Here is a 27,248-nt window from a genome sequence, read left to right as displayed (position 1 = left end):
ATTTCACAATTTTATTATTACCAACCACCACAAACCGGCCTTGTCCCAGTTTTTGATTCTGAAAATATGAACTCACCCTATAGTGAACAGCCGCCATTTATCTTTAGTTCAGTAGAGTTTTGGGGTGATTCCAGGGCTGAAATCATCAAAGTAATTCTAGTGAAAAAGTATGGAATTTAAAAACACAGTGGAGTAGTTCCTGTAGTGCCACGTGACATCACAAGGTGGACCTGTGTGAAAATTCACTTAAATATGCAGGGTGAAGCAAAATACAACTCCAGATATGTTTTTGATGATGAAACATTACGACATATATCATAAATAAACATAAATAGCGTAATATGCACCCTTTAAACTCAGATATTATTTTGTTACTACCCAGTGACAATTATTTGAGCATCATTCTCTTTACCACTATTTCTCAAAAACAGAAGTGTGACTCAGCTTACCTACTCTTTGTCACAACTACACAAACTCATGACAAATTGAAATAATAAAATGTATAGTTAGTGTTAGGGAGGAACAGATTACATGTACCGGAGTTACATAATCAGAGTACAAATTATGAGTAACTGTATTCAGTTACAGTTACTGTTTAAGTGAGTGGTAATTGGATTACAGTTACTTTGTTGAAATAAATGGATTACATGGCGATATTTTCCTGTTTTTACATTTTGGGCTATTCCCTTTTTTTGTTTGTTTGTTAATTCCACTCATTGCACACCAGGTCTAAACCCAGGTCCAAACCAGTTCTAAACCTGGCCTAAATCAGGTCTAAAACCAGGTCTAAACTAGGTCTAAACCAGGACTAAAGCAGGACTAAAGCAGGACTAAACCAGGACTAAAACCAGGTCCAAACCTGGACTAAACCAGGTTCAAACCAGGTCTAAAACAGGATTTAACAGGACTAAACAATGCTGTGCGGACCATGTCTCCTCCTCTTCCATCAATAATATTTTTAATTTGGTTGAGTAAAGTCTGGGTTTTTCATTGTCTTTTAGCAAACAAAACATCTTATGTGAAGATTTCTTCGTCTTTGCTTCTCTACAGCAAATCCAGTAATCTAAAGTATTCAGATTATGTTACTCCCTTTAAGTAATTTAATGGATTACGTTACAAACTACATTTTGGGGTATATAATCTGTAATCTGTAGGGGGATACATTTTAAAGTAACCTTCCCAACACTGTGTATAGTAAAAGCCAAAACACATGTCTCAGGTCAAGTGTTTTTATACAAAGCAATAGTCCATTTTGTATAAAGAACTGCCAGGATACATATGTTGAAAATAAATTAAATAATCACTTAAATGCTTTTTAAATATTGTCAATCTTCTGTAATATGTCTGCATAATTAAAATGTATTTATAATAATTGAAAAATATGCAACAACTTCAAGTCAAAAATAGCATGTCATTGCAAAAGACATTTAATGCCATTATCTAAAAATCATTTTATATTAATCTGTACATCCGTGTGGAGAACATGTCCTTTCAGCACACGCTACGTTAGCACAGAAGTCAGAAAGAAAAATAAATATGAGAATTTTAAATCGCTTTCACCATGTTTTTGCAAATACATTATATGCTTTTTGCTAAAATGTCCAATGTCCACAGTCCACACATTGTTGGAAGTGAAGGACACAAGGTTCATGAGCGAATACGAGGAAAGACCAGATTTAGACATGGATCGCTGGTATCACTTTTTTCTGGGCTTTTTGGCCATTTTCCTTTTCATTTCCTCCTCTTCTTTCTTCTCCTCCTCGAGATCTTCCTGTACAGCCATTCTCAAACTAAAGTGAAGAAAACAACAGCACTGTAATAATTATTATCAAATATAATCAAGTATTTTAAAAGGTGCACTGTGTAACTCGTCTGCTGGAGTATTGTAGTGAAGACCGCACTAATCGAGACCAAGACCTGTCCGAGACCACAGGGTCCCAAGACCAAGACAAAGACCAAGACCTCTAGGGGCTGAGACCAAGACAAGACCGAGACTTTTAAAAACCAAGACTGAGACAAGACCGAGACCACAACCCTTCAAGACCAAATCATGACCATCTTTGTCATTTTCTACATTTATTTGTATTTTTAGAGTTATTATGGCACATACATATCAATGTTTTTATAAATCTATCTCCATTTTATCACTGGTCGAGTGTCAGACCTCGAAACCGAGACAAGACCAAGTCCAAACACGGTCGAGTCCAAAAAAATGGTCACGAGGTTGGTCTCGAGACCATTTTTGTCTTGGGTCTTGAGTATTACGACAATAGCTGGAGGCTCCATCACCTGTTGGTCTCCATGGAGATGTGCCTAGAATGTTCCACAGTATGGCCGTAAACTTATGAATCTCCATGGACACTTACAAACCAAACAAGTAAGTAAGTAAGTAAATAGATCTTTATTTATATAGAGCACAAGCGCAATCAGAGACAGCAACCTGGTCCCACATGAGGCATCGGTCGGGGCAGTTCATCACCACGGAAGCAGCTTATGAGGAGCCCAGCCCATACCCCGGTTATGTGTGTGCCAACTTTTGTAATGATTGGGTGAATATTTTAGGCCGCAGATCGTCCAGAAATTGCAGAAATTGCTGATCCTTTACAATGGCGTGACATTTTAATTGACCCGTGTGACCGCAAATGATCTTGGATCATCACCAAACTTTTTTTGCGGCATCGGGCACGGCGGCTTGACCCACGTACCAAATTTGGTGACAATTGGAATTATCGTGGGTGGACAGACACCCAGACACACAGGGTGAATACAAAATCTTGTCAACCCTTCGGGGACCAGGTAATTACTGGTTAGATTTGTGGAGAGGCGACCCCCACTCACAATAAGAATGGATGCTTTAAAGATATTTTTAAGCAAGTAGAAACACCAGTAGTTGAATAAAAGAAAGACAGATTAGTTTAATGCCATACTGTGGACAATTTAAAGCATAGCATTAACATCTCCATGGAGACAAACAGGTTGCGAACCCCCTCCAGAAAAGTTACACAGGGCACCTTTACGTTAACAGACACTAACCTTCTGGCCTCCTCCTTTTGCATATCTTTCCAGCTGCTCTCCATAAATCGTAGTGCATAGTCACTTTCATCCTTGAATCTAAAGAAGCAGATTAAATTAAAAGCAAAATTATGAAAACATGTTTAATCCACAAACAAGTACTGGGTGTAGATGTATGTATGTAAAATTCTTACTTGTTTCGGTCGTAGCCAAAAATTTGCTTAATGTGTTGGGAAATGTCTTCTGGATCATCGTCACCATCATCAATAAAATCATCCATTTCAGAATCATACTCGTCTTCCTCGTCCTCAAATTTCCTCTTGTACGCAGAGGTGATGGGCGGTAACATCGGACCTGGATTAAGAAGCAAAACAGCAAATAATACACTTATTATCAGAACGTTATTGGTGGTTTTCAGATTGTAGAATATAATACTTTCAGATTGGAAAACAAGAGCTGGTTTTCCCTATTGATTACATTCTACATGAAATATCCAAAAGGTAAATGTAAAAATGTTAGACTTGATAATTTCTATTACTGAACAGACCTGAGAGCCGACCATTTTACAACAAAAATCTGCATTTCAACAATAATTATAGCTGCCCCCATCTTTATTACGGTAAAGAATACTGGCCTATTAGTAGTTTTCAGATTCTAAAATGTGATCATGATTGCACTGTATTTTATCATGACATATCCAAAAAGTAAATTCACAAATGTTGAACCTGGTATTTGAGCTGCTCGATTATGGAAAAAATCATTATCACGATTATTTTGGTCAATACTGAAATCACAATTATGTTTTAGTTACACATACATTTATACAGCATTTCTCTCTCAATAAAAAACACTTTGTTATTGATAATTTACAAATTGAAAATAAATATAGGCTACAAATCTGTACATTAGAGCAGTTTTGTGATGTATAAAACAAAAAAAATTATAAAATATACAAATAAATATATAAATGTACCCAAAATAAACCATATATCCAGCTGTTCTACAATCTCTACCTTTAAAAAATAAAATAGATATACTTATTTATATAAACCATATTCCAAAATAAACTTTGCTAATCATTTCAACTCGATTATTGGAGATCGTTTGACACACGAATTGAAATGGCGATCAAAATTCTATTAATTGCAGAGTCTTACCTGGTACTGTAAATTAGACAAACCCATGAAGTCACTGTGTTACAACATAATTATGTGTTTTAATTAGGGGTGTAACGATATCCAAGTCTCACAATACGATATGAACCTGACGATACGATATTTATTGCGATATCATGGAAAAGCTCACGATATGGTGGGGAGGCTCACGATGTAACAATAATCTCTGGGTACGATATTTATTGTGATATTTTGTGGAAGCTAATAAAACTGTTAATATGCTACTTTTTCCTCTTAAAATGCCTTGACAAGACTTAATCCAAAGAACGAAGTCTTAAAAGTGCTTAGAACTGTTATTTCTTCTTGTAGTTTACACTGAAATGGAGCAAAGGATCATGGTCTATGTACTTCCCTCTGTCTTTACCATAACTCTTAATTTAAGCAGAGACTTGTAATTCGATATATTGTGATGGTCCACGATATTATTGTGAGAACTTTGATGTCACGATATCACGATATTTTGGTTACTGTTACATCCCTAATTTTAATCATTTAAATTTTAGCTGTCCCCCACCTGTAATAAATAATATTGGCCTATAGGATGCTGTGAAGTCATCTGAAACCTGCAGCAGCATATTTGAAGCATGTTTTGGGAATAATTACTCATACTAATCACTACTCAAGCAAGTGCTTTACCTGGGGGTCTGTTCATAGGCCTTGGGGGCATTCCAGGTCTCTGTTGCCCCATTCCGGGTCTTTGTTGTGGCATGCCAGGTCTTTGTTGCCCCATTCCAGGTCTTTGCTGTTGCCCCATTCCTGGACGCTGTTGTGGCATTCCGGGCCTTTGTTGCCCCATGCCAGGTCTTTGCTGCTGCCCCATGCCAGGTCTTTGCTGCTGCCCCATGCCAGGTCTTTGCTGCTGCCCCATGCCAGGTCTTTGCTGCTGCCCCATGCCAGGTCTTTGCTGCTGCCCCATTCCAGGCCGTGGTGGAGGACCGGATTTACCCCCTGCCACATTCTTGGATGAGATAGTTTCTGACACAACAGTACATCTGGGTGCTCCAGCTCCACCTCCCACACTGCCAGACAGTCTCCCTGGAGTTGGCCCATTACCAGGTCTGCTTTGCCCAACTGTCTGAGGTCTGCCCGCACTGGCACCAGGCCGAACTCCAGATTTCATTTGGGGTGGGCCTCCTGGTCTGGCCTGAGGATGACCTAGTTTACTCGAGCTGCTCAGTCCTGGTTTGGGTGTAACATTTGATTTTACATTCGCATTCACTCCTGGTCTTTGCAGTTCTTTTTTCTGTGGCTGATTTTTTTGACTCGATAAAGCTGAACTAGAAGGACGATTTCCAGGAGAGGCCTCAGATCTTCCTTTATGTAACAAGGAGTTATCTTTTTTGGCACTAAGGTTATTTGAGGCTGATGATTTGTGGCTAGATGAAAGTTTGGTCCCCATTTGTTTAGTTGAAACTTCAGAATTCGAAGGTCTCGATGACATTTTATTGCTGGATGAACTAGATGACCCTGGTTTGATTCTGTCCTTTTCTTTATGAGACAGATTAAGTTTATCTCTGTCATTAACACTTGATTTAGAAGAAGAGTTTACTTTATTATTCTTTTCTTGCCTCGGTAATTGCTTATCCGTACTGCCAGATATTCTTGGCTTCTGTAATTTATTTTTTTCAAGGGTGGCTTTAGATGAACTTGAGCTCGAGTGAGACATACCATCTTTCAAATTCCTCTCCCCCTTCACACATTTATCTAATTTTTTAGCCTTACGTTCTAGTTCCAGTTCCCTTATTTCGTCAGCCGTACGGAGCCTTTCTTCCTTTTTTACGATCTTAGGTTTCAACTCAACTGGTTCGTGTTGTTTTTTTTCCGCCAGCTTAAGTAAGTCTGCGAAGTTAAACGGAGCAGATTTTGGAGCCGAACTTGGTTTAACTGAGGACTTAGAACTGCTATTATTAAAAGTGTTTCTTGGTGGCTCCGGCTCTCCTTCAGAATCTGTTTGCTCATATTCGTAATTATCTTCATCGTCTTCAGGGTCTATTACGTTGTTTCTAAAATTATCTGAATGACTATCGTTATTTCTTTCTTGTTCCATTTCTTGCTTCGTTCTTCTTTTTTTGGGAGTTTCTACAACCGGGACACCGTTGTAACCTCTGAAATTGTCCTTAGTTCTGGAGGCCATAGCTCGGGCTTTGCGGTCCGATTTCAGCTCAACCCTTTTGGCCAAGAGCTCTTCTTTCTGTTTCCTCATTTCGATTTCTGAGGAACACACAATAAAAGATGATGTTAGTGATACAATGTAATTCTTAAGGGTGCACTGTGTAACTTTTGAAGTGGAGAGTATGTCATCTGCTTTTTTCAGTGGATATATCATCGCTCTGCCAGGAATTTTCTAGCCTGATTCATCGCAGTGTTACAATTCGTTCACTCAATGTATGCGAGTCCTTTTTTCATTTAACCAGTCGCTGCTATTTGGTCGTGACGTATGTAATGCGCCGCTAATGGAACTAACTGGTATATTAAGTTTTTCCCAAATCCCGTAGGAAGAAGGGCAATAACATCTTTCCTCTTGATAAAATTCACCAAAACATTCTCTTTATTCAGCTTTAAATCCTCGATCTCGGGAATCGTTGCCAACACAGAATATATGGCTCTTCACTGATTGGCTGGTGCCCAAACTCGCACTTCCAGGGTTCTTGTAAACCGTGTAGTGTATTCCGATTCCTGACATAGTCGCTGGAGAGAAATGAAATTGAGGGGAGGCACTAGGTGGCACCAGCCTGACTAGGAATGTTCCACAATAAACTGTTCTACTTTATATTTATTCAATTACAAGTGGTTTTATAGCTCAACAGTACAAAGAAAAAAGGCATTCTGACTCAGCGGGGTCGCCTCTCCACAGACCGGCCCTGTAACTTGGTCTGGTTTGGTCTCGATGAAGATGGAAAGGTTTAATACCATACTGTGAAACATTCCAAACAAATCAATAACACCTCCTTGAAGAAAATCGTCCAACAAACCCTCCACGAGAAAAGTTACACAATGCAATCCTTAAAACACAATTAATTTCAAAGTGTTCTTACCTTTCTTCTTGCTGTCTGTCTGTTGCTTTTTCAGGAGGGCCTGTATTGCAGCAGGGTTCACTCCTTTAGACTTGGGATCTTTCTTTGGTGGACCAGTTTGTAAGCTGTATCTTTTCTGGAAATCGGAAACCATTGAGAAAATAATTAGCGTATGATAAGCTTAAGTTGAGTTACTGATACAATTTTAAATCAATCAAAAATTAAGGCTTTTTATGGCGTTTTCTTATAATGAAATGTGCTGCTAAAGTTCAAATTTAGCTTGTAGGCTTTGGGGTAGATGGCAGATAGCTCGCCCTTAGCAGCTGTTTAGGTTTACGGTTCAGTACACGTGATGGAAAGCTATTTAACCAAAGAAATCTTTATGTTTATCTTACCTGTACATTGCTCCCTCCCTTGTTTTGAGTAGCAATAGATAAAACATTGTCAAAGTCCATCATTTTTGCTGCTGATGTTAAAAACTGGCAGGCTGCTGGACAGAAAGTGTGGCACTGTGTTTACTTAAGTACCACAGCTGTAAGAGGGTTTAATAGCAGATCGTAAACTGTGTGCTTTGTAGAAAAAAAAAGGCCACAGTTGCCACGTCTGTCCTCTTTATAAAAAGTCCAACACGACAGAAGAAAAAATGTGTTTTAAACCTGAGTCAGTCTACATCTGTGTGCGTTTACGGGGGGTTAGCATAGTTAGCCACTGTCATCACAAACCAGCCGTCAAGTCAGAGTGGAGGAGACAACGACACATAAAACTCAAGAATTAGCCATCAAACTACATACTTTAAATGAAAAAAGTCAATAAAGATAAATGAATCCGCTACAGCGACGACTAAAGGGAAAAACTAGTGACCGAAGAGACAACGCAGGAAATAAGAGGGATGATCCTTCTGAACTTCCGCTTTCTTCAGCTAAAAATTTTAAAAAATACAAAATAAAATACAAAATAATAATAATGAACGACAACAAAAAATATACCATAACAACGTTAGTATTTATTTATATAGAATAATATTTAAAATAAATAAATAAATAAATATATGTTTGACTCGTACGTTTAAAGTTTACCACGTGGTGTCACTGTTTTCTTGAATGAAACGCCGCCCAAATCATCTACTAGAAGTTTCTTTGACCATTGAGCCATTCATTCTGGAGTGATTATGCAATATTTTGATGTATTATTCCATCACTGTAGCTTTGACTTAAACAAACCACAGAGGAAATTGCTTGTGCACAGCAGCTCTTACATTACAATATATTTACAAAGTTCTATGTTATATGATAGATAGATAGATAGATAGATAGATAGATAGATAGATAGATAGATAGATAGATAGATAGATAGATAGATAGATAGATAGATAGATAGATAGATACAATAATATAGCAGCAATTGTTAGACAGACAGACAGATCAAATAAAAATAAATAATTTAATGGCAAGAATATCCAGAGACTTGTGTTTAATAAGGCACACATACACATTTTTATATGTATATAAGTAAAATAAAATAAAAGTATAGGTCTGTCTAGGTTATAAAAGAGGTGTTGGAGTAATAGTGCATAAATGAAATGGTAATTTGACATGAACCCTTTGACACTAATGGCTTAATATTCTATCTACTTAACATAAAGGTGTGGTTCTTTTATATCCTGAATACTTGTTGGTTTCTTCGATATTATATTCACAGTTCAGTGTTTCTCGAGTCCTATAGCCTAAAATTCCTCCTCATATTCTAAAAACAACTTGGATTATACATTGGCATTACCAAAATCACACTTTCTTGCCCATTGTTGTATCATAAACATTTAAAAGTAACTATACTGGGTTAAAAGGACTGCTTTGGGATTAAATATAGGCAATAAACGTCACTTATACTCCACAAATTGCATAAAGTGACATTATTTAAATCTTGTGCCGTCATATTTCACCAAAATCTATGGGAAACACTATTCTTTCACATGTAAATAAAGGCCATCTGCTTTAAAATGTAAACACCATGTGAGCCCTCCTATTGAGGCGTGTTCAGAGCCTGGTCCTGCCCATATTTCCACAACCCTCTCCTCTGATTGAGCGACACTTCACTTTGCGCCGCCCATTACCGAGAAGACAAAAACAATCCGCATCCCCCTTGCCGCTGCAATATCCAGAAACGGGCAAACTTAAGCCTGACATCGTCCTTTTTTGAGTTATTTGGCAAGATAAGACAATGGTTTCGCCCGTAACGGTGGTAAGTGATGTTTTATTCCATGGTAAATAGCTTAAAATAAAGTGATGCGGCTCAGAGAAGGCTGACTTTCGGTAATGCTCATGTATTTTCACCACAATAGGTTCTGCTGTGACCAGGGTTTACACGTATTATTCTGCATTTTTATTCATTTAACTTATCTTGAGATTATCCTGTGATCAAATCCTGTTTCTTGATTAAAATATAAACCAAAATCCAGTGACCCAGTGAGTGTGCGTACAGTTGTTCTGCGCACACGAAAGGTAGGAAGTTTGATGGTGGTTTTATTGTTCTCTTTTGTCAGATTTTCACGTACAAAATAGTCTGTTCTACATTATACCTGACGACGTTTCTACACATTTCCAAAAGCAGTCCCTGGCCAAATAGGAAGCCTGTCATGTGACGACCTTTTTTGTCTCGTTTCTTTCCTGTACTCTCCAGCACCGCATGCGCAAACCTGGCATCTGCTGTGGCTGGCTCTTTTCATCTTCCCTCATGTGTTTTGCATAGTAGAATCTATTGTGTGAAATAGTGCGATTTATATAACAGAGCAGGAAAGAGACGTGGAGATCAGGGCCAAACATGACAGCTGGTACAGTAATTAAAGCCTTCTCTGGCATCTTCTTTCCTTGACAGAGCTGATAAAATTGTCAGGCGTATTACTTCTGTCTGCAGCAAGAATCCTGTTTTGTGTTACCTGGAATGCATTGTAGAGAGTGTGCTCTGCTGAAGTGGTTTTTATCTTCATGATCAAAGTTTCGGTTTATGGAAGTAGTCAGATTTGTTTCTTTATTATTCTTCAGGCACAGTATGTTGTCACGCTGTAGCAGTGGCAGTAGTAAAAGTAATATTGTTTATTATATATAGATCTGCTTTTACATCCCTAATACAACTTTTTGTAACTTAGTGTCATATTATTTTCATGTCATAATTGATCTAGGGGTGTTAAGTTTTCTTCTTTCTTCTTCCCACTCCCTGCTTTTCTGCAAAAAAAAAAAAGCTATAAACACTTACATTTATCAGAAAATGAAATTATCTGTCCATGCAGCAAGATCATTTTACTTGACAAATTCTCTTAAAATAAACAACCGCTAGACTACAATGAATCAATCTCAGAACTAGTAAGTAGATAATAAATCTGAAAACAAGATGAATAACCTGATATGATTATGAAATAAAAACAAATCAATCTCTTTTTCTCAATACATTTGGAAGATCAGCTCAAAGTAAAGCTTCTTCTTTTAAATAAGCCTGTCATGATTAGCCTGATTCATCAGCAAGTTTCACTTCATTGAAACCGTCTGACCTCGCAGCATAAGGATTCATTCGCTTGACGGTAGGCGAGTCCTTTTTATCATTTAACCAATCGCTGCTATTTGGTCATGACGTATGTAATGCGGTGCTAACAGGACTAACTGGTATATTAAGCTTTTCCCAAATCCTGTAGGAAGAAGGACAATAACGTCTTTCCCCTTGATAAAATTCACCAAACATTCTCTTTGTTCCAGCTTGAAATCCTCGATCTCGGGAATCATTGCCAACACAGAATGTACGGCTTCATCTACATCCATCTCGACCGCTTTGTTTACTGTTGTACAAAAGAGACCCAGTCATGGCTTCACAGCTCTTCCCTGACTGGCCGGTGTGCGGTCTACAAGTTCCGGGGTTCCGATTCCGAACTGTGATTCCGAAGTGTATTCCGATTCCTGACCGAGTTGCAGGAGAGAAATGAAATTGAGAGGAGGCAGTAGTTGGCGCCACCCTGGCTATGTCATGATAACACTCTCAGAGATATACTGTACTGCGATAAACTGTAATATTGAAACTAGTCTAATGAGGACTTCCAATAATTTATATTATTTGGTTCCTTTTTTCAGACCAAGAGTTTGTTTTCATACCCGACAGTTTCAACTGCTCACTCGCGGTCTTCCTCAGAGTGGTCAGAGTGGTGATGTTGCTATGACGTGTCCAGTCAGCTGATTTAAACAGGTTTTGGCACTGTCTTCCTACCGGTGGAGGCATCTGCAGTCCGACTTCCTCAGGACAGTATCCCAGGTGTGTGAGAGTAAAAAAGCTGCCTCGTCCCGGTTTATAGATGCAGATGGCGCTGTCATCCTGCCTCCACCACGTATGAAAACAAACCTTTGGTCTGACAAAAAGAACCTAATAACATAATACTGAAACTACTTTATACCACTGACACAATAACAATAATGTCAAAGATAATCCCAGTAAACCTTTTTTAAATAGACAGTATAATTCAAAAAGGCTGAGCTGCAAGAAATAAATAGCAGAGTGAACCAATAATTAGCCATAGAAGTTATTCAACAGTAGAGCAGTAACAGTAGTGCCACCTTCTACAGCTCAAATCTCTTTGTATTACAACAAAAACACTCAAAATCTACACACAATAAACACTGAGCCCCAAAATAAATTGTTGCAGCTTTCATATACTGAAGGAGAAGTCAGTATAGTACTTATTGTGACAGGCCTGCTTACAAGGATGTTCTTATTACACAACCTATACTTACTATACGAACCCGCACGTCTCACCTCAAGTCCTCTGACATAGCAATAACTTTGTCATGTGAGTCATGTCAGTGGTTGCATCTGCTTATCTGCTTATTTACAGTTTGTGTTTGCAAAACAGAGAACCAACAGCCAAGTCATTTATATGTGGTAAGCATATGTCTGTAATGATAAAAAAAAAAAGCAGAACAAATTTCTGCTCAGTTTCATTTCTCTCCAGCGACTAGGTCTGGTTTGCAAGAAGCCCTAAGCCCTGCGAGTCTGGGCACCAGCCAATCAGCGAAGAGCCATTACATTCTGTGTTGGCAACGATTCCCGAAATTGACGATTTAAAGCCCAAACAAAGAGAATGTTTGGTGAATTTTATCAAGGGGAAAGACATTATAGCCACACGGGGCTCAGTGCAGCTGTTGCCCATTTGCGCTTTGCAGACACCCTGCTCCACTGGCTCAGGGTTCTCTCTCTCTCACTCTCTCACTCTCTCTCTCTCTTGCTGTCTCTCAAGTCCAAGATTAGTCCTGGTTTAGTCATAATTTAGACCTGGTTGAGACCTGGTGGAGTCCTGGGGTAGTCCTGGTTTAGACCTGGTGTAGTCCTGGTTCCGTTACAGATGCAGTTTGCTGCTTTGGCTGAATCCGGTGACGTTGCCGTACACCTGCTAAAGGCCCTGATGAAACCAACTCAAAATCTGATTGGTTGAAGCAACAGTTTCGTTGACATGTATTTTGTGTTCGAGGGCCTGCAGAATGGATTGTGAAGGCTTCTGCAGACTTCTTTGACTTTGACTTTGCCTGGCAACAAATGCTGGCTGAAATGTGATTGGTCAAATGCTTTAATATGAAAATACATGTCTGGAAGCAGCACAATCATCAGAAAAGCTCTGAAAGGAAATGGACAGACCATTTGGAATTATTTAATAATAATATAATTAACATCAGTCTGTGATTCAGATATTTTTTTGGGCCAGCAGAGAAAGCCTTGCAGGCTCTGACGGCCACCACTGCCTTAACCATAGAATGTATAAAGAAGTAAACTAAGGTGTCACCCACAGCGTTCGTCTCCAGTCAAATGAAGCTCATGAGGCTGGCAGTTATAGGAGCGAATTTGGAGCTAGTTCAATATTCCATATCCCATTTTTAAAAGTTTAAAAATCTTGGCCAGATCAGAGAAATTTGCTGTGCATTTAGTGGTATATGATGATGAGTTCTCTCTTGGCACAAATTCGAAATAAAAACAAACAAATCAATCAATCAATGAATCTCTTTTTCTCAATAGATTTGGAAGAAATAGAAGTAGGAATTTATTTACAGACAGAATGGCTAAATAAATACACCACCAGCTAAATAAATACACCAGGATCATGTAGAGCGGGATTTTAAGACGTTTAAGAGAATTGACGAACCCTCACAGCAGCAGTTACAGAGAGAGGGGTGACAATTATTTCAGTGTAACGTCAACTGGAGCCAGAGTCGATGGATCCAGAAGTGCACCCATGCACACTTCTTATTTGGAATGTAGCAGCTTTTGTGTTAGCTATGTCCATATACAGTCTATGACCTGAATGTTAACTTAATAATCAATAAACAATCAATTCTCTCATGCACGTACCTGTTTTTGTGCTGAAGTTGTACCTGGAAGCTGATTATCATGCAGAACATTACAAGGCCTGTTATATCATTGACTATTCTGTATTCATTAACAGTTAATGTTCAGTCCCTCCGCTGTAAAATCAGCCTCGAACATGAATGGAGCAGTGGGGCTATGTTTTGTTCGTTGATTCAGTGTGGAAAGGTTGAGTGGTCCTCGCTAATGTCCTTCCCCAGAAACAGCTGTCAATAGGATCGTTGAAAGCCGGGCACTTTTACTTCCTGCTCACATGCAACATTATTTGAACACGATAAAAGATTCTGACTTAGACTTAGACAAGATTTGATGATCCACAAGTGAAATTATTTGGACACAGCAGCTCACACATCACAATAGAATATAATAACAAAGAGCCAAATTATAAAAAATCTAATTCAAAAAGTTTATTGTCAATTTTTCATAAGAAACATGAAGAATCGAAATTGTGTTTCTCTCTCCTAAGTGTATAAACAAATAATAATAAATAGTATAAAAAAAGTTAAAAGGTAATAAATTCTAAATAAGTAGCACAAATAGCAAGAGACTGGTGTCAAAAAAGGCATAATTATATAAATGTATGTGTACAAGTAAAATTAAAATATAGAAATTTAGCAATACAGATATATTATATACAAAAAGTCATACAATCTTGAAAATGTGTTTAATTTCACAGACATAATCAAAATGTACATTGTTAAATAGTTTTGTAGCATTAACTTCTAAACAGTTTAACACATTTATTTATTTATTTATTTCATATAGTATAAAAAGATATCAACAGTGTCTAAACATCAAACATACAACAAATGAATGAAAAGGAGCAGAAAGAAGAATAATCTTAAGTTCTTGGCCCCCTTTTCCCTTTTCCAGACAAAACATCAACACCAGTAGTCACTTTAAAACATTTTAAATCAGTACATTTCAGTTCAGACACAATTATTAATCAATTGCAAACAGAAAGCTTCACTATTATGCACAACAACTTAGTTTACTTTTTCATACATACTCATTCCATTCGATTTTATGTGTTTTTTTAAATGCCATTATTGTACTTATTGTATTCTTTTATATCTTTGTCAAGACTATTTCATAAATTAACTCCTTTCACAGCGATGCTTAACTCCATAACCTCGGTTCTTTTTAAAAACCAATACAGTCAGAGATGTATTGTTAATGCACAAAAGAAGACAAAATGAACTATTTGGAGTTGTTTTGTAACATGTTTATTTATTTCTACCTACAAACATGTTCTGCATATCAGGTAGAGAAATGAAAGAAGAAGAAAGTGGAGATTCAAAAACTTTTAAATATATATATTACGCAAACCTGACTCTCTTGTGAACTTTTAGCCATGTTAGAATTCTTTTACCTCCTCAAAAACATATCTGGAGTTGTGTTTAGTTTCATTATACATATTTGTCTGCATTTCCAAAGCTCAAAATGCTCTATTCCTCCTCCCTATGTCATGTCGTGGTAGTTTTCAAGTTAACAGCTACATTTTACCTTTTGCAGGGCTGAAATTATCCAAATTATTTCTGTTGAAGATATGGAGTTTGAAAACACAGTGGAGCATTTCCTGTATTACCACATGACAGAGAGAAGAACTCAATAATGAACTAATAAATATGCAGAGTTTGTGTTAAACATGTGTGAATGAAACAAAACACAACACCAGATATGTTTTTGATGAGCAAACAAGATTAGGACATAAATCACAAAATAGAAAATATAGGTTCTTTAATGAATATAATATGCAATAACATAAAATACATACACATATATACAGTGTTGGGGAGTAACGGATTACATGTATTGGAGTTACGTAATCAGAGTACAAATTATGAGTAACTGTATTCAGTTACAGTTACTGTTTCAATGAGTGGTAATTGGATTACAGTTACTTTGTTGATATAAATGGATTACACGGCAGTATTTTCCTGTTTTCACTTCTTTTTTTCAGTAATTCCTCTCATTGCTGGAAACTAAACCTGGACTAAAACCAGGTCTAAACCAGGATTAAACCAGGACTAAAACCAGGTCTAAACTAGATCTAAACCAGGTCTAAACTAGATCTAAACCAGGTCTAAACCAGGACTAAACCAGAACTAAAACAGGATTTAACAGGACTAAACAATGCTGCGCCAATGTGTCTCCTCCTCTTCTATCAATAATATTTTAAATACGGTTAATTATCCTAGTCTTTGCTTCTCTACAGCAAATCAAGTAACCCAAAGTATTCAGATTACGTTACTCACTTTAAGTAATTTAATGGATTCCGTTACAAACTACATTTTGGGGTATGTAATCTGTAATCTGTAGGGGAATACATTTTAAAAGTCACCTTCCCATCACTACATATATAATATAATAATAAATATAATATAATAGATCTACATACATACACAAAAAACACAATATCGTACACAGAAAGTACAAAGAGACATACACGATCTATACCGGGTCAAATCCTGCTGTAGGTTGTTTGTGTTTGAAGTCACATGGTCACTACCCTGTAACATGATTGGCTGTTTTGGGGCAGTTGTGCAATAGCCCCATCCCGTCCAGGAACATAAACTATATGAACTAAAGTGACCCTCATTTAGTTTTTTTTTCCCACCTCTTAACTTTCCACTGCCCTTTTGCAAATGCTCTCCTAAAACCAGCTGTCAGCCATGCCCGGACTCCTCCCCCCTCCAGTTTAAAGGGCACATATTACGCTATTTTCTGATCTATGTTATAATGTTTAATCATCAAAAACATATCTTGAGTTGTGTTTGTTTCATTCACACACGTTTAACACACAAATCCTGCATATTTAGGCTGAGTTCTTCTCTTAAACTGAAAAAACTGTGTTCTCTGAGTTAGAAAATCAGCATTCTATATCATAATAAAATGAAATGTGATTGTACCAGACCAAATGTCGAGCTTTGTTTATGTCATTTTACCGATCTTCCCGAAACAGCACACATTTTTTCAGTCTGTAATATCAATATAATCCTCATTTGCTTATAGAAGTTTACTTTGAAATCAGATTTTAAATATATTTTTCTTGTTCCCCGTGTCCTATAGCATCTGTAACTTGGGAAGAAATATGAATTATTTCCTTACCTGTTTGCCATGAACATAATTTGTAGGCAGAGCAACACAAGAAATTTAGAAAGCTACAGAATTTGTTCAAAAATAATTCAGAATTGCTTTTAGGATTTCATATTATATTCATTGAAATATGTGAGAGAAAATCCTGAAATAGTTGCGGCACAGTTGAGACCACATCATTTTTACACACATATATATAACAAACACGTTGAGATATACTGTAACTTGTGTGTGTACAATATATATAATGACAAAACATGTTTTTTTGGGTTTTTTTTAATATATGTATATAGATGAATTAACGAAACTTGATAAAGAGTACAATTCAGTGGGACGTTCCAGCCAGCGGAATTTTTCGGCTGGTGAAGTAAAAGTAAAAAAGGTTGCTATTAAGAATTGCCACATGACATCACAAGGTGCAACAGAGCATTTTGAACTTTATTATTTGACCTAATAATAAAGAGTTACTCAAACATGTGTGAATGAAACAAAACTCAACTCCAGGTCTGTTTTTAACATGACTTAAAGCTCACAAGAGTCAATTTTGCGTAATACAGAACCTTTAACTTCTGCCTCCACTGCATTTCTTCTGCTCTACTTATTTACTCTTTCACAGTCAGCGCCTCCTCTCATCTTTTAGCTCTGCATTTACTTTCACACTATGTTTTTTCCATGAGCAATAATGCCCCTTGTATAACCCTCATTTGGGACATCCCCTTCATTCTATCTATTAAAATGCTCACTTGCTTTTCAGCCCTTCGGCATCTTAGCTCCAGTGAACCCGCGTTGGCCTCAGCCCCCTCCTAACATTTTAATTCTTCTCCCTGACCGATTCCCATGAGATTTCAGCTCCAAGGATCCGGATTCTAAGAAATGTAGGCGGGTGGTCACTTCAGAGGTGTTGCAAAATGCTTTTCTCTGTTGCGTTTGAGTAGTCCCACTGTGGTGATACGTTTGTGTAGAAATAAATATGGATAGCCCCTCGGTGATGGGAAGAATACTTTGAAAATGTATTAAAGGTGCATTGTGTAACTTTTCTGGTGGAGGGTCCGTCAAATACTTTTCTTTATATCTTCACGGAGACCCAAAACCAGACCAAGTTACAGGTCAGATCTGTGGAGAGGCGACCCCGCTCACAGCCAGAATGCCTGTTTCTGTGTATTTTTGAGCTATAAAACCACCTGTAACTAAATAAATGTAAAGTAGAGCTGTTTAATGTCATACTGTGGAACATTCCAGGCAGAGCAATGGCATATTCATAGAAACAACCAGGTGACGGGCCCCAACCAAAAGTTACACAATGCATCGTTAAGTTACAGAATACTGAATACCTGCTTTAAAATGTATTCTGTAACGTATTCCTAGAAATCTGTGTTAAATTTGTTTAAATTAGTTTTTCAAAATACAACCAAAAATAAGAAAATGAAAAAAATAAATAAATTAAATTTAATTCTTTAATTTTGTTCATTTGTCTCCAAAACCAAAATGAAAAAACAGATAACGATTCTTTTTAACAGAAAAAATGGATAACAGCCTGTTTCCATGACTTAAACTGTGATGCCGGACTAAACCAGGACTGAACCAGGACCCAGGACTGAACCAGGTCTAAACCAGGATTAAACCAGTCTCAATCCTGGTCTGAGCCCCTGTCTGAGTCCTGGTCTGGTCACGATAGTAAATTTTGATGTACAATATTTTGTTGAAGTAAATAAACGATAATATTGAAACTGATGCCACAGACACAAAAACCAAAGAGCCGATTTAAACCACAAAAAATATTCAGAATCTACAATATTGTTAAAAAATCATGAGTTCCAATAAATGAATCCTAGAATGGAACAGCTTTCGTGCTTAGTCTGCATCTGTAATGAGTCATAGAAGTTATTCATTCGACTTTTTATGGCCTAAATTATAACATATTGCTGGAAATGATCCAAGAAGTTCCCAGTAGTGCAAAGAAAATGTAAAAATGATAAAAACTGATCCCCAAATACACTGTTCCAGCTCAAATATACTGAACCCTAAGTCAATATAGTAATTATCATGACACGCCAACGTAATCTGATTCATAGTCCAATCAGAGTACTGTATTCTGAATACTTTGAATACTTCTACATCGAGTTACATTTGAATTATATAGTGTAAAGATCCTACACTATAAACATAGGACTGAAAACAGCTTTATATATGTATCAGTGTTTTCCCGTCAGTAATTAAGGAAAAATCACACATGCATTCATAACAAGAGCAGAGTTTTTTGTTTTTCTCACTGATTTTCTGCAGATTGAAGCCTAAATTATGTGATCAAATACCTTTACTGTTATATATGTATTCCTTTGATTTTAGAAAAGTAACTACTCCGAATACCACCAAATGAAAAAGTAACTGCACTAGAATCAGTGTTGGGAAGTAACAGAGTACGTGTTCAGAATATTCATTTTGAGTAACTTTAGTTACTTTTCTAAAATCAAGGAATACATTATGTCTTTTTGATAGTGTAATTTAGGCTTCAAACTGCACAAAAGTAGTGAGAAAAATAGAAAAACTCCGATTAGGGAAAGTGCATGTGTGATTTTTCCATTTCTAATCAGTAATAGGAAATGCCTGTAATCCTTGAGATAGGAGCTTTCAAAACAGTGAAATAAATATAAAACTGTAGCAACTCGATGTGAAAGTATTCTATTTATTCAGAACACAGTAGTTTTGTAGTCGAGACCGCAACTAATTGAGACCAAGACCAGTCCGAGACCACAGGGTCCCGAGACCAGGACAAGACCAAGACCTCTGAAGTTTGAGACCAAGACAAGACCAAGACTTTTAAAGGGCGAGACCACGGCCCATCGAGACCAAACCAAGACCATTTTTGTCATTTTCTACTTTTATTTGTATTTTACTGTTATTTTGGCACATACATATCATATTTTGTGTATTTTTTTTTATATAGATCTATTTGCATTTGATCTGATTATTGTTAATTTAGGCTTAAAATAGGCCAAGCAAACTGCACTGCACTTAAACACTGCGCCCTGTTTTTGGACCCTTACCCACAGTTTGAGAAGCCCTTCAAAACTACAGAAAACAGCTTCAAAGTGAATCGAGTGGGTTTTTTTGAGTTCATAATATTTACAGTTACATTATCTTACAGTTTTTGCAGTGATATTTAGCCTCTGCACATTTACAGACCGTAATGAAATACGATCATGTTCGCCGAGTGTCAAACCTCGAGTCCGAGACAAAACCTACACCAAGCTCCTTCAAGATCGACATAAGACCGAGCCCAAATACGCTCGAGTCCGAGACGAGACCAAGACTGTAAAAAAGCAGTCTCGAGGTAAGGATCAGTCTCGAGTACTACAATACTAGAACACAGTACTCGTGACTGGTCCATGTATCGGAATAGTTTACCAAATATATGTTAATAGGGACGTAACAATAATCGAATATATCGTGATATGGTATCATTAAAGTTCTCACAATAATATCGTGGACCATCAAAATATATCGAATTACAAGTGTCTTTGCTTAAATTAAGAGTTATGGTGCAGCAATAGCTTAAAAAAAGGGGGGGAACTACATAGACCATGATCCTTTGCTCCATTCCAGTGCATAAAAAAGTTGTAAGCGCTTTTAGATCTTAGTTCTTTGGATTAAGTCTTGTAAAGGCATTTTAAGAGGAAAAAGTTGCATATTCACAGTTCTGAAAATATCATAGAGAGATTTGGATATCGTTACATCCCTACATTTTCAGTATTCAGTATTCTGTAACTAAATACATTTTCAAAGTATTCTTCCCATCACTGACCAGACTAAAATTACTCAAGATTAATATTAAGAACACGTATTCTAGGTCCATGTATTCAGTTACTTCCCAACACTTGTGGTCAGACACATGATCTGTAAGGGCCTGGGTCAAGGTTAAAACATGCACATAAAGTTAACTAAAAGTCACAAGAAGCTTAGGCTTGCTCTTTCGGTTCTCCTCCCTCCGACCAAATCATGCTTTACTGACTTAGCTGTGCAAATTAGCGCCCACAAAGAACAGCTTGGAGAAGTAGATAAATTTAGCTCCTCGTGTTCTCCTTTTTAGTCAAAGTTATAGGGTGAGGATTATGCTGCGCCGTGTGGCTTGCCCTCAGAGTTCATGTGAAAGCCCCTTTATCTCTGCAGACAAAGCCACAGTATCGTGTTTTACGCAGTCATTTATTATTACTGGGTTTCAGATGACATCACAGGGGCAATAATATTTCATACAGACAGGTTTTAATAATGAGTTAGAGGCCTTTTGTAATACTGAAACTCTTTTATGCCACTGACACAATTACCCAAGAGCAGATTTAAACCACAAAACTATTCTAAAATGTGCAATATTGTTAAAAAATTATGAGCTGCAATAAATAAACAGCAGAATGAAAAATGTTAGTGCTTAGTTTGCATCTGTTATGAGTCATAAAAGCAATTAATTCAACCTTTTGTCTCCATGGAAGTGTTATTGCTTTGTCCAGAATGTTCCACAGTATTGATTAAACCCGTCTATCAATAGGGAGACAAGCAGGTTACAGGGAATACCAGCTCGAACGTCCCCCTGGCTTGAAAGTCCCGGCTCGAACGTCTCATTCTCTCGGCGGTAACGTCCCCCTCCTCCCACCAGTCGCCCGTTCTATATCATAATAAAATGAAATGTGAATGTAGCAAGACCAAATGTCAGGCTTTGTTTTTGTAATTTTATCAATCTTCCTGAAGCTGCAAAAATGTTTTCAGTCTGTAATATCAATGTAATCCTCATTTGCTCGCAGATGTTTCCTATGAGATTGGATTTTAAATATTTTTTTCTTGTTCTCCATGTCCTGTAGCATCTGTAACTCTTGATTTGGGAAGAAATGTTAATTATTTTCTTACCTCCCATGAACATAATTTGTAAGCAGCGCAACACAAGAAACTTAGAAAGCTACAGAAATTGTTCAAAAATCATTCAGAAGGTGGACGGTTTTAACTATATATGTATGATATTAAATATGACTTTCTAGCCTGGTGGACTTTCCATCTTGGGGACCTTCCAGCTGATTTCCGTTGCAGGATTACGCTGCATTACAATTCAGATCTGTGGAGAGTCGTTCCTATTCAGAGAAGGAATGATTGTATTTTTGAGCAATAGAAACACACGTAATGAATAAATTACTTCATAGATAAGCTTAAAATCATACCATGGGCAAAGCAGTAACATCTCCACGGAGACGAGCAGGTGGCAGACCCTCCACCAGAAAAATGGCACCTTTAAATCTTATAATCTAACTAGAAAATAACCAAAAACTTCCCAGTAGTGCAAAGAAAATGAACACACTATAAATATTGACCCCAAAAAGTATTGTTCAAACTTTCATATTTTGAACGATAGGTCGATATAGTAATATTTATTTAGTATCTATTTAGACGTGCCGGTTTTCCAACACTTTTTAATATCGCTGTTCCAACATGTCATATGTGAGTTTTGGGCTGCGAGAGTGTCATCTCAATGAGCTGGTGCAATGAACTTGTTTTTTTTTTAGGCTGTATGGTGTTCTCCACAGATCGCCTACATGACGAAAAGAATGAAGCACAAAGGGCCCATACAGCCTCTGTTTTAGATTAGATATTTTCCTGAAGGCTGGCCTATGCTCTTTTTTAAAATGCATGACTGTTTCCCATGGCTCAGTTAGGACATTTTCCCAGTGTCTGATATCCTATGTGGCTGAAGTATTCTCTGATCAAGCATTTTATGATATATGGGAGTGAAAAGTATAATAGGCTATCACATTAAAGGTTGTATAGAGGATTTTTTTTTTGTTTCAGATTGTCAGTAGAAGTTTAAAATACCATTACAGAGACACAACAGCCTTGTAATTCTGATGACCAAAAAAACAAAAACAAAAAAGAAAAGAAAGAAAATCTATCAACTGTGCATGTAGTGAGGCCAGATAAACATCAGCCAATAGAAAACAAGACTCCCTCTTTATCCATTGGCTGTTAGGTTGTCAGTCAAACTCCCTAGTGTAAGTGACTCGCCGGCACGCTGGGATTACGTGGTTTATGCAGCGGTTCTTAGAGGCTTTTTTAAACTGTAGCTTCCTTGCAATTCGCACAAAGTTTGTTGCGATGGCGGACGAGAATCCACGACCAGTTCACCGCAAAAAGAAAGTCCATTTTTGAGGTCGCTGAAAGAAGAAGAGAAGGGGGAAAAGGAGCGAAGACAAACTGAGGTGATTCTTGGAGATTCCTTCCAGCGATGGCGAGACTGAAGCAGACGAAGGGTCTAAAAACTGACGCGCCGGTTGCTAAATTACATCTAGACAGGTCACTTCAACAGTAATTCTGAATGCGCACTGTCTGTAAACAAGCGTGATTTCTAGAGTAAGGAGGTGGGAGGAGGTGCTTCTACTGAGGGAGCTGTGAAGGAGGGAAGTGGTGTCACGTATGCACACCATTTGAAAAAGGACTGTCACTGTATTTCTCTTCCCTTAAAAAATCCTCTATGCAACCTTTAAAATCATTCATGTTGGAAAAGTAGAATGTTTGAAAAAGAGTAAAATGCCACTACTTCGACAACGAAAAATAAAAAGTCGAAGTAGTGGTACGCTTGAAAAATAATGTTTATGCCGCTACTCTGACAATTAGACCTCAATGTCCCCATCCTGATGTCACTGCAAAGTATTAATACAGGCCCATAAACTCACATAAAGCGATTTAATGTGTTCTGTGGTGTTTTTTCAGGTCAAGAGCGAAGGCCCAAAGCTGGTTCCGTTCTTCAAATCGACTTGTGTCTACTTCGTGCTGTGGCTGCCCACCTCCACCCCCTCCTGGTTTAGCGCGCTGATCAAATGCCTGCCCATCTTCTGTCTGTGGGTGTTCCTGCTGGCACACGGGTTCAGGTTCCTGGGCGAACACGCCAGCGCCCGGAAGATTCTGGCCGGTCTTATATTTTCAGCCCTGGGAGACGCCTTCCTCATCTGGCAGGAGCAGGGGTACTTTGTTCATGGTAAGAAGCAAAGTGACAGTTATAATAAATTCACTGAGTTTTGTTTTAACACAGTCTGACCATAAAGAATAGATTTAGCTAAAACTACAAAAGGTGAGCTGATTTTTGCTGTTAAAAAAGTCTCTTATACATAAAATGACGAAGATAGTGTGTGTCAGACAGTTTTTCAGTTACTCATATTCAGTGTAGTGGGCGTGGTACGTGGGAGTGCGCCGCCCACCCACTTCTCCCGACTTGAGATATAAAAAAATAACAAATATAAAATAGCTACAACTTAAATGTCAAACCGGAGCTATTGGCAATTGTGAAAACAACCTGCATAGGCCGAGGTGTGCCCGGGTAGACGGTCGCCCGATCGCGTTTTGCAGACATCCTGTTCCACAGGCTCCCTCTCGCTCTCAAGTCCAAGATTAGTCCAGGTTTAGTCCTGGTTTAGTCCTGGTTTAGACCTGGTTTAGACCTTTTTCAGTCCTGGTTTAGTCCTGATTTAGTCTTGTTTTAATCCTGGTTTAAACCTGGTTTACTACTCACATAGTCCTGGTTTAGTCCAGGTTCAGTTCTGGTTCAGTCCTGGTTCAGTCCTGGTTCAGTCCTGGTTCAGTTCTGGTTTAGACCTTATTTACTCCTCACATACAGTAGTCTTGGTTTAGTACAGGTTCAGTCCTTTTACTCCTTATATAGTCCTGGTTTAGTCCTGGTTTAGACCTTTTTCAGTTCTGGTTTAGTCCTGATTTAGTCCTGTTTTAGTCCAGGTTCAGTCCTGGTTCAGTCCTGGTTCAGTCCTGGTTTAGTCCTGGTTTAGACCTTATTTACTCCTCAAATAGTCCTGGTTTATTCCTGGTTTAGTCCTTTTACTCCTTATATAGTCCTGGTTTAGTACTGGTTTAGTCCTGGTTTAGTCCTGGTTTAGACCTTTTTCAGTCCTAGTTTAGTCCTGATTTAATCCTGTTTTAGTCCTGGTTCAGTTCTGGTTCAGTTCTGGTTCAGTCCTGGTTCAGTCCTGGTTCAGACCTGGTTTACTCCTCATATAGTTCTGGTTTAGTCCAGGTTCAGTCCTGGTTTAGACCTTTTTCAGTCCTGGTTTAGTCCTGGTTTAGACCTTGTTTACTCCTCACATAGTCCTGTTTTAGTCCTGGTTCAGTTCTGGTTCAGTCCTGGTTCTGTCCTGGGCACATGTGAAAAAAATAAAATAAAATTAAATATTACTGATTTACGACATCACGAATTGTGTATCCCCACTTAAAAAAATCCCCACTGCACCACTGCTCATATTCACCACAGACTCCTGAAAATAAATGTATTAAAATGTTTAAATCTAACTGGAAAAATGTTTAAATCCATTTTGTATTTTGTCCTTGGTTTTCATACAAACATTTTTGACAGTGTTTGCTTATGTGCACATTGTGTCACCATGGTAACTCCTAAACATTCCGAAATTAGAGATATACGCAGAAAACCCCTAGCGTGATGTCACTGTATGATATGATATGAGAAATATGCAAATGTTTTTTAGAAGATATTTTGACAAACCAACAAAAATGTACCAACACAGCAAATGAGGCTTTTGAAATGGAGTGGGGAAATAATACCTCATAATAAATTATACTCATAATAAATAATAAATAATATCAATAAATAAATACATACATACATAATAATAAATAATACCAATAAATAAATAATAAATAATACCAATAAATAAATAATAAATAATACTCATAATAAATAATACCTCATAACATTGTTGGAAAAATTATGTAACAGTTTCTTATATTTACATTTTTAATCAACTCTTTTTGCTGCATTTTTGAGACAGTTGTTCCATTATAAACAATAAACCCAGTCTTCAAAATGTTGCATATGTCACCATAAGTTTAAATATATACCATTTCCATTTATGGTCAGCACATTTCTTCAGTATCTATGTTTATTTCATGGAATAATCTGTCCAAACAAGACATAAATAACTTCTTAACTCACGGAAATATCTCCCAGTATAACAAATATCCCTGAAGAACCATTAATCAAATTTAATTGATGTGTCTCTTATAAACTAGGAAGAAAATGACCTCAGTGGTGAGCAATGACAAATGCGCGACAGAAGGTAAACCTGATTGTGACTGTCGGGAATTATGTAATATTTGTGTATTTGACCCAATCCTCAATGTCCTTTTATCAGCGGACACTTGGGAACCTACAACTATAGCCATTTTGACACCATTATCCTCATAAAACTACTTAAAATTCTCCATAAAGTTTCGCTCTGTTTTGATTTATTTCTGCGTCTGTCAAAATAGATTATAGATTTTAAAAAGGTTTGAACAGGAAATGGGACAGAGCCATGTCATATTTTTAGCAATGTTTGGCAGCAAAATCTAAAAATCATGCTTTTCTGTGCCAATTTTCTTCCTCTATTTAAAGTGTTGTAGGCGATATTGAATTTTGAGAATGTGACTGCCAATTTAACAAGATATTATTATGTAAGGTGTTCAGATATCCTTTAGGTGGGTAACTACTTTATTTAAACCATGGAGCACAGTCTTCAAGTATTAAAGGTCACGTATTACGCAAAATGTACTTTTATTTATGAGGTTTAAGCCATGTTATAATGTTATTATCTTAAGGATGTACTTTTGCACTGGGACGGTGGGGACATGTCACAACCAATATTTGGGAAAGACAAAATAATCCCGACCAATATTTGACATTTTATTTTAATAAACAAACACAAAAGTATTAATTTAACACGTTTTAGTTCACTTTTTTTTTATTAGACGTTCTGAGATGTATTCAGTGATATGACGACAGGGTTACACCTGCTGAGATTTCATTGGCTGTAACAGAGTGATGTCATTAGTGGAGCCAGGAGCCTAAACTGGGGAAGCACTCAAAGATGGCGGCTCGAGCAGGCGTGAGTCAAGACGCTGGGCACCAAACTGTGAGAAACTTTTCAACAGGAACTTACTTGGCTTCATCTTCAATCAAACTTGTCTAATAATGAGTCGCTGCGGAAAAAGAGCAACTGTCGCCACAAATAACCTCCCAAATGGCGCCCTACTCGTGTGCTGTGAGCAGCCGGACTCTACTGACAATATTCCATGGAAAAATGAATGGACATTACCTCACAAATATCTCATCACCAACAAGCAATGGGAAATCTGCTACAAACTTCTACATCGCTGTTGTAGCAGCCAGTGGCCCTATGCCATTGGCCACCTGGCTACTGATTTAAAGTTGTTCTGACACCCTTTAATATAAATCCAAATTCTTAGTCCTTTATTGGCTTACCAATGCCATCAACATAGTCCACAATACAAACAATGCGGTCAAAAACACTTTGTCCTCAATCAGCAGCACCTGTGGCTGCCTTCTTTGCCCTTAAATATATTAAGGAGGGCACCATACTGTCACACAGTGGATGGAGGACAAAGTCACAGGCAAGCACCAAATAAAAGGTTAAAATGGCTCCTACAGCTGTTATTCAGTAAAGAATCATCTTAGAAGGGCAATGGACACAAACTGTACATTTTGTGAACTGAAAAATGAAATAAC

At 37.5% G+C, this 27,248-nt stretch overlaps 2 protein-coding genes across 2 annotated transcripts in view; one reads left to right on the top strand and one right to left on the bottom strand.

Annotated features, from left to right (window-relative positions):
• Positions 1-1,215: 1,215 nt before the first annotated feature.
• Positions 1,216-8,103, bottom strand: spty2d1 (SPT2 chromatin protein domain containing 1). The gene is made up of 6 exons (XM_020931135.2): positions 7,597-8,103; positions 7,223-7,337; positions 4,824-6,398; positions 3,207-3,366; positions 3,034-3,111; positions 1,216-1,790 (listed from the first exon to the last, which is right to left on the bottom strand). Exons 1-6 carry the CDS (start codon positions 7,657-7,659, stop codon positions 1,697-1,699), a joined length of 2,085 nt encoding a protein of 694 aa, XP_020786794.2. The 5' UTR covers positions 7,660-8,103; the 3' UTR covers positions 1,216-1,696.
• A 1,201-nt stretch (positions 8,104-9,304) lies between these two features.
• tmem86a (transmembrane protein 86A) overlaps positions 9,305-27,248 on the top strand; it is a 35,677-nt gene continuing 17,733 nt past the window's right edge. Inside the window, exons 1-2 of the mRNA XM_020931143.2 lie at positions 9,305-9,439; positions 23,432-23,696. Of these exons, the coding sequence (XP_020786802.1) occupies positions 9,419-9,439; positions 23,432-23,696 (286 nt within the window). The 5' untranslated portion in view covers positions 9,305-9,418. The remainder of the gene's footprint in view (positions 9,440-23,431; positions 23,697-27,248) is intronic.

Source organism: Boleophthalmus pectinirostris, unplaced genomic scaffold (assembly GCF_026225935.1).
Source record: "Boleophthalmus pectinirostris isolate CB_2022bp ecotype Guang Dong unplaced genomic scaffold, ASM2622593v1 HiC_scaffold_2, whole genome shotgun sequence".
Classification (NCBI taxonomy): Eukaryota; Metazoa; Chordata; class Actinopteri; order Gobiiformes; family Gobiidae; genus Boleophthalmus; species Boleophthalmus pectinirostris.
Note: the sequence above shows the minus strand (reverse complement) of the source record. Positions and strands in the feature narration are given on the sequence as shown.

Excerpts from the sequence above, each read along its gene's own strand:
- spty2d1 (XM_020931135.2), bottom strand. The coding sequence starts at position 7,659 with ATGATGGACTTTGACAATGTTTTATCTATTGCTACTCAAAACAAGGGA. Across the intron at positions 6,399-7,222 it reads GACAGACAGCAAGAAGAAAG|AAATCGAAATGAGGAAACAG; the intron begins GTAAGAACACTT and ends TGTGTTCCTCAG. Across the intron at positions 1,791-3,033 it reads CAAAAGGAGGAGGCCAGAAG|TTTGAGAATGGCTGTACAGG; the intron begins GTTAGTGTCTGT and ends TCTTCACTTTAG.